At 46.0% G+C, this 7464-nt stretch overlaps 1 protein-coding gene across 1 annotated transcript; it reads right to left on the bottom strand.

The window, feature by feature from the left end:
• Positions 1-1892: 1892 nt before the first annotated feature.
• Positions 1893-6171, bottom strand: RAMAC (RNA guanine-7 methyltransferase activating subunit). Its single transcript, XM_073304049.1, has 3 exons — positions 6066-6171; positions 3972-4147; positions 1893-2315 (listed from the first exon to the last, which is right to left on the bottom strand). Exons 2-3 carry the CDS (start codon positions 4136-4138, stop codon positions 2123-2125), a joined length of 360 nt encoding a protein of 119 aa, XP_073160150.1. The 5' UTR covers positions 4139-4147; positions 6066-6171; the 3' UTR covers positions 1893-2122.
• Positions 6172-7464: the final 1293 nt, after the last annotated feature.

Below are 7464 nucleotides of genomic sequence, written 5' to 3'. Positions count from 1 at the left end.
CATGGGGCCGGATGCGCTGCATCCGAGAGTGCTAAAGGAGTTGCCGGATGTGCTTGCAGAGCCATTGGCAATTATCTTTGAAAACTCATGGTGAGTGGGGGAGGTCCCGGATGACTGGAAAAAGGCTAATGTAGTGCCCATCTTTAAAAAAGGGAAGGAGGGGGATCCGGGGAACTACAGGCCAGTCAGCCTCACCTCAGACCCTGGAAAAATCATGGAGTAGATCCTCAAGGAATCAATTCTGAAGCACTTAGAGGAAAGAGATCAGGAACAGTCAGCATGGATTCACCAAGGGCAAGTCATGCCTGACTAATCTAATTGCCTTCTGTGACGAGATAACTGGCTCTGTGGATGAAGGGAAAGCAGTGGACATGTTGTTCCTTGACTTTAGCAAAGCTTTTGACACAGTCTCCCACAGTATTCTTGCCAGCAAGTTAAAGAAGTATGGGCTGGATGAATGGACTATAAGGTAGATAGAAAGCTGGCTAGATCGTCGGGCTCAACGGGTAGTGATCAATGGCTCCATGTCTAGTTGGCAGTCAGTATCAAGCAGCGTGCCCCAAGGGTCGGTATTCGGGCTGGTTTTGTTCAATATCTTCATTAATGATCTGGAGGATGGTGTGGATTGCACCCTCAGCAAGTTTGCAGATGACACTAAACTGGGAGGAGAGGCAGATACGCTGAAGGGTAGGGATAGGAGGACCTAGACAAATTAGAGGATTGGGCCAAAAGAAATCTGAGGAGGTTCAAGAAGGACAAGTGCAGAGTCCTGCACTTAGGATGGAAGAATCCCATGCACCGCTACAGACTTGGGACCGAATGGCTAGGCAGCAGTTCTGCAGAAAAGGACCTAGGAGTTACAGTGGATGAGAAGCTGGATATGAGTCAACAGTGTGCTGCTGTTGCCAAGAAGGCCAATGGCATTTTGGGCTCTATAAGAAGGGGCATTGCCAGCAGATCAAGGGATGTGATCGTTCCTCTCTATTCGACATTGGTGAGTCATCCAGCCTCATCTGGAGTACTGTGTCCAGTTTTGGGCCCCACACTACAAGAAGGATGTGGATAAATTGGAGAGAGTCCAGCGAAGGGCAACAAAAATGATTAGGGGTCTGGAACACATGACTTATGAGGAGAGGCTGAGGGAACTGGGATTGTTTAGTCTGAGGAAGAGAAAAATGAGGAGGGATTTGACAGCTGCTTTCAACTACCTGAAAGGGGGTTCCAAAGAGGATGGATCTAGACTGTTCTCAGTGGTAGCAGATGACAGAACGAGGAGTAATGGTCTCAAGTTGCAGTGGAGGAGGTTTAGGTTGGATATTAGGAAAAACTTTTTCACTACGAGGGTGGTGAAACACTAAAATGTGTTACCTAGGAAGGTGGTGGAATCTCCTTCCTTAGAAGGTTTTAAGGTCAGGCTTGACAAAGCCCTGGCTGGAATGATTTATTTGGGGATTGGTCCTGCTTTGACCAGGGGGTTGGACTGGATGACCTCCTGAGGTTTCTACAACCCTGATATTCTATGATTAGTTAAAACACAGACAGCAATGTCTTTCTTGAACTTTCATGAACTCCAGCAGCCTCAGCTAGCTCAGTAGGAATAGTAGTTCAAAAACAAATCCCACCCAGATTGCATGCTTTTCTTCCATTATGGATGACCACAATAAGCAACACTCCTCGCAAGCAAGGGACACAATTTGCATCAGAATTTCAAGAACACCCTGGCATGTATGCATAGTCACTGAATGTGCTTCAGAGACAAAGCAAACTTCTGTTTCCCTGAACTACTGATTTTTTTCTAGCTATAATATAGTGGGATAATGTCAGGGACAGGGTGGGGGAAAACAATGTTCTAATATGCACCTAGCAAAAAAGAATTGGAGGGAGAAACTTAATCATGTTATCTGTGGGCTCACTAGAGATTGTTTATAGAATTTTATTACTCACAACAAAGGTCACACCTGTGTTAATTTGCATTACAAAAATGACATCAACAGGCTCTCTAAAACCAATATCCATTACCTAGAGTTACATAGAAAATACAAGAAAATTGAGCAAAACAAAACCCAAAATCTGGCATTCAAGTTAAATGGTTTTAGTGGATACTTAACAGCAAAATATCATATTAATAACGGCCGTAATGAGGCCTTGGATTGTAGGAGTTGTAGCCATATTCATATTGGGGGTAGTAAGACTGTCCTTGTCTGTGCTGTTGGTAGCTGTTACCCCAGCTTCTTCCTGGCCACTGATTAGATCTATTACCACCTTGCCAGTCGTGCCTGTCACCTCTGCCTCTAAACTGCCTGCCATCTTGAAACCTGTAATAAAAAGAAATTTGTATAAACACCAGCTCTGAGATTTTAAAGAGGGAAGGTTTTGAACTCTTTCACAAACAAACTATTTTAGTGTACTCCTAAAATCTGGCTCCAGTTATTTAAACACACAAACAACCACTAATCCTTTTTTAGGGCAAAATACATGTCAAAGATGTGATTATTCAAATCTGTTCTCGGACCCAAGGTAGGTCAACTACTTACTGCTACGCAACAAACTACTGGCTGTCTTACAAGGGAAAAAATTTCAGCCTTTGCACAAACCATTCAAAATGAAATAAAAGGAATGAATTACTAAAATTTAGCTTAGAGACTAACATTTATTTGAGCATAAGCTTTCGTGAGCTACAGCTTACTTCATCCGATGCATGCAGTGGAAAATACAGTGGGGAGATTTTATATACACAGAAAAAATGAAACAATGGGTGTTACCATACACACTGTTCTCTGTGTATATAAAATCTCCCCACTGTATTTTCCACTGCATGCATCCGATGAAGTGAGCTGTAGCTCATGAAAGCTTATGCTCAAATAAATTTGTTAGTCTTTAAGGTGCCACAAGTCCTCCTTTTCTTTTTGCAGATGTAGACTAACATGGCTGCTACTCTGAAACCTAAACTTTAGCTTAAAAATTCACATAATAAATTCGTAAAACAGATTTTTAAAGAACAACTTCCTCAACAGTCATTGTTGGTAAATTGTAATTTACAACTTAAGTGTGAAGTTACTGACAAGTTTGTAGAATGATGAAAATGTTGGAATTGTTTATTTTTAGAAGAACAAAGCCCCAACCCAGAAAGCACTTACACACCTTCTTAACTTTATGCATATGAGAAAATTCTAGTTGTGTGTCTAAGTGTTTGCAGGCCTGGAGCCTAAGTAACTTAATATGAAATCCAGTCCCAGCAATACTAAAAGGAAAAAAAAAATTGCTTGGGCATGAAATGCAGGCATATTCCTTTTTTCAGTTCCAAAAATCAAGTGTCCGTATCCAAGATTAAGGGAGCAACACTCCCAGCCTAGAGAAAAACAATATAATTCAAAACAGTTTTGGTAGGCATATAATATGATCTTCCAGTGCACTTGTGAGGGGGAGATATATTCTATGGTCCTTACAAATAGACAAAAGAAATGCAATCTAGCCTAGTCACAATATGTCAAATGTTATCTGGGTTGCAAATTATATTTTTTGCTAGTTGTACATTAAAAGAGTCATCATGTCACTCTGCTACTTGGCAGAGTCAGTTTTCTGTTGACAGTTATGCTTCCAAAGACAAGCTGTTTGTGGTTTAGCAGACAAACCTCTGATCTTTCCCCTTTAAAAAAAAAAATCAGTTCATGGCCGAGCAGCAGTGGGCCCCAAGGGCAATGATTTAAGTGGTTCCAGCTCATTCTTTAGAGAATAGCAGTTTGCTTCATACTCTTCTATCAAATGAAAAAACAGTCAGTATTAATTTAGAGAAATCCTGTCTTTTACCCTGGAGAGAGGTGAATTTCTTTCAAATCAAGAAACCTACCAAATAATGGGGAGCATACAGCAAACCTACTTCTATTTATTCTAAAGCCGACAAACATTTTAGAGTGCTAGCTCTGACATCAATATGTGTTTGTGAAACTAACAAAGATTTAAAAAATCAGTACCGATCTCTATTTCTTTGGTTACCACCAGATCTGTTTTTCCATTCTTCTACTAGAGGAGGTGGATCTGCTGGGTGTTTTAAATACTCTTGATATTCCTCATCTCCTGATGTGAATCGATGAGAAAACATCTCTTCATAATTCAGAGGAACTTCGAGCGAGGAAGTCATTCTGAAATACTATTAGCATAAAATACAGTTGCAGTAGCTTAAAAAAAAGACATGAAAAGGACAGCTACTAAATCCACTTAGTGAAAATTGAGGTAATGAAGTGTTACATTTTAAATTATTAGTTACGTATTGGACTGACAATCCTGATACTGTCTTAACTATTCTGTAAATGAAGATTCAGGTAAGTACTAACTAATTTCCTTTCACTGCCTCAACTTTGTACTGGACCACTTCTAAAACAGAAAAAGTACTCCTGTCTCCATGTGTTTACAATCTTTGACACCTACAGTGGGATTGCCACCAGATAGTCAAAATGTAACGGGAGGTTTCTGAGAGACACCTGTCTACTAGAAACTGAACTGAAACCATCAACTTATTACACCTCAGACACGTAACAGAGACAGGTTTCAGAGTAACAGCCGTGTTAGTCTGTATTCGCAAAAAGAAAAGGAGTACTTGTGGCACCTTAGAGACTAACCAATTTATTTGAGCATAAGCTTTCGTGAGCTACAGCTCACTTCATCGGATGCATACTTGTGGCACCTTAGTCTCTAAGGTGCCACAAGTACTCCTTTTCTTTTTGCTAACAGAGACAGCTATTATAAGCAATTATGTTTAGGTCACTTCTGACCTGGGCTGTATTACAATCAGTCAAATAAAGGCCTCACATTTCCCTCTGAGGGCCACTTGGGAACAATTGGTGGAAAGGCATCAGTGTGTGACCTGCCTACAGCAAGGGAGATTTGTTTTAGGTGGGGGGAAGGGGGGGAGGACAGGAGTCAAGCTGAGAGACAGACAGCAATGCACAGGGCATATAAACTAACAGTAGAGCTTTGGGCACTGGTAGACACCCCCCTCCAGCCACACACAGAGGCCCCCCGCCACCACCTCTCCAGTCCCCATAGACACAGCCCCTCCGTCCCCACACACAGCCCCCCACCCCCTCCAATCCCAGACACAGCCCCCGACCCCTACAGTCCCCACAGACACAGCCCCTCCAACTCCACACACAGTCCACAGCCCCGATAGACACCGTTCCCCGCGCCCTTCCACAGCCCCCCGCCCCTTCCAGTCCCGGACACAGGCCCGGCCTCCTCCAGTCCCCACAGACACCCCCTCCAACGCCACACATATCATAGAATCATAGAATCTCAGGGTTGGAAGGGACCCCAGAAGGTCATCTAGTCCAACCCCCTGCTCGAAGCAGGACCAATTCCCAGTTAAATCATCAATATCATCATTAAATATCATTAAATCATCATATCCTCCCGCCCTTCCACAGCCCCCTCCAGTCCCCACAGACACCCCCTCCAACGCCACACATATCCCCCCGCCCTTCCACAGCCCCCGCCCCCTCCAGTCCCCATAGACACAGGCCCGGCCTCCTCCAGTCCCCACAGACACCCCCTCCAACGCCACACATATCCCCCCGCCCTTCCACAGCCCCCGCCCCCTCCAGTCCCCACAGACACAGGCCCGGCCTCCTCCAGTCCCCACAGACACCCCCTCCAACGCCACACATATCCCCCCGCCCTTCCACAGCCCCCGCCCCCTCCAGTCCCCACAGACACAGGCCCGGCCTCCTCCAGTCCCCACAGACACCCCCTCCAACGCCACACATATCCCCCCGCCCTTCCACAGCCCCCGCCCCCTCCAGTCCCCACAGACACAGGCCCGGCCTCCTCCAGTCCCCACAGACACCCCCTCCAACGCCACACATATCCCCCCGCCCTTCCACAGCCCCCTCCCCCTCCAGTCCCCACAGACACCCCCTCCAACGCCACACATATCCCCCCGCCCTTCCACAGCCCCCTCCCCCATCCAGTCCCCATAGACACAGCCTCCCGCCCTTCCACAGCCCCCATAGACGCCGCATATCCCCCCCACCCCAAGCCTCCTCCCCCTCGCACAGCGTCCCCCCCCTCACCCAGAACCCGCAGCAGCCACAGTCCAAAGCCTTCCCGCAGCTCAAGCCCTTCCTCTTCCGGGCCCGGGCCTCGCCCCCTCAGCTTCCAGCTTCCGCCGCCGCCGCCGCTTTGGGGGGAGGGGGCGCCGCAGAAGCGCGGCAGGGCGGGGCGGGGGAGGCTGTGACCCCTGAGGAGCGCCGGGCTCAGGGGCTGGGCCGGGCCAAACGGGGGCGCGAGGCTGGGCAGAGCAATGTTCTCCCGGGGCTGGGCCTCTGCGCCCCGCGCCAGCGCGCGATGTGCCCCTAGCAAGGTGTGCACAGAAGCGTAGGTCGTTCAAGGAAGGTTAAAAGGCCCCTGGTTCGGGACACAGCCCAAGCCCCGTCTCTAGTTCCTAGCGTCCTTAGTCTGCAAACACCTGTGCAGGTGAGTGGGAGAGAGAGGTGGCGCGGTGCTAACGTGCATGGAGTTACTGACGGGCATAAGTGTTTGCAGTTGCTAAAGACTTTCTTTGCCATTCGAGGTCTTGATTATTATTCAGTCAGGGCACCTAAGCTAGATCAGCATCTGCCTCTGCTGTGCTTTACCTCCCAGGATAAATCTTTCTTAAAGACACAGAACTCCTTAGTTGTTTACTCTTCCTCTAGATCTCTAGGATGTGGAATTTCTCATGCCCGTTCAACCAAGTGTGTTTCCCGCATGAGAAGGCTAGAACTGATGTGAGCAACTTTACATACTCCAGGAAAAGTAGTTTTCGCTGTCCGAGCTCACTGAGTACTGTACATGTAACCTCCTCTGTATTTTAATGTATGGCTTTTATTTAGTGTAGGATGCAGTATGCTTCTTACATCAGTGTAGCATTAGTGTGTGTGCTTCTCTTCTGTAAAATAGTAACAATGTTCTAAACAAAAAGTAATGCATAAGAAGATACCAGTATTTTTCAACTCTGCTTTATATATAAAAGTTTTTGAAATTGTGTGAAGTGTGATTCCTGTTTTATGACTAATTTTGTGTTAGTACAGAAGGGTCTCTTCTTTGTGTTGTGTATACGGCCCTGCTTTAGCAAGTTACTTGCACAACAACCTAAAGTTGAGCATTGTGAGTAGCTGCATTGACTTCAATGTACTTAAAGTTAGGCACCTGCTTAAGTACCTTCCTGAATTGCGTCCTAAATGCATAAATATTTCAGGCAGAAAGTTAAGCCTTCTCTTATTGACTAGCTGCAGTTCAAGTAAAGTTATTATTACTAGTTTATGAACTGCCATAAATTGACACTGGACTGTACAACAGTAGGTCACTGCCATAATGATCATCGCTTCCTTTCCCTAAGGGTTTGCAATGTAGTGATCTGATTTTGCTCCCATCTTTTAAGCATGTGATTTAATTGAGACTGTAAGACACAAGAAATTGTGCCCGTTTCAC

The sequence above is a fragment of the Lepidochelys kempii genome, chromosome 10 (assembly GCF_965140285.1).
Source record: "Lepidochelys kempii isolate rLepKem1 chromosome 10, rLepKem1.hap1, whole genome shotgun sequence".
NCBI classification, from domain to species: domain Eukaryota; kingdom Metazoa; phylum Chordata; order Testudines; family Cheloniidae; genus Lepidochelys; species Lepidochelys kempii.
This window is presented reverse-complemented; position numbering and strand designations above follow the sequence as displayed.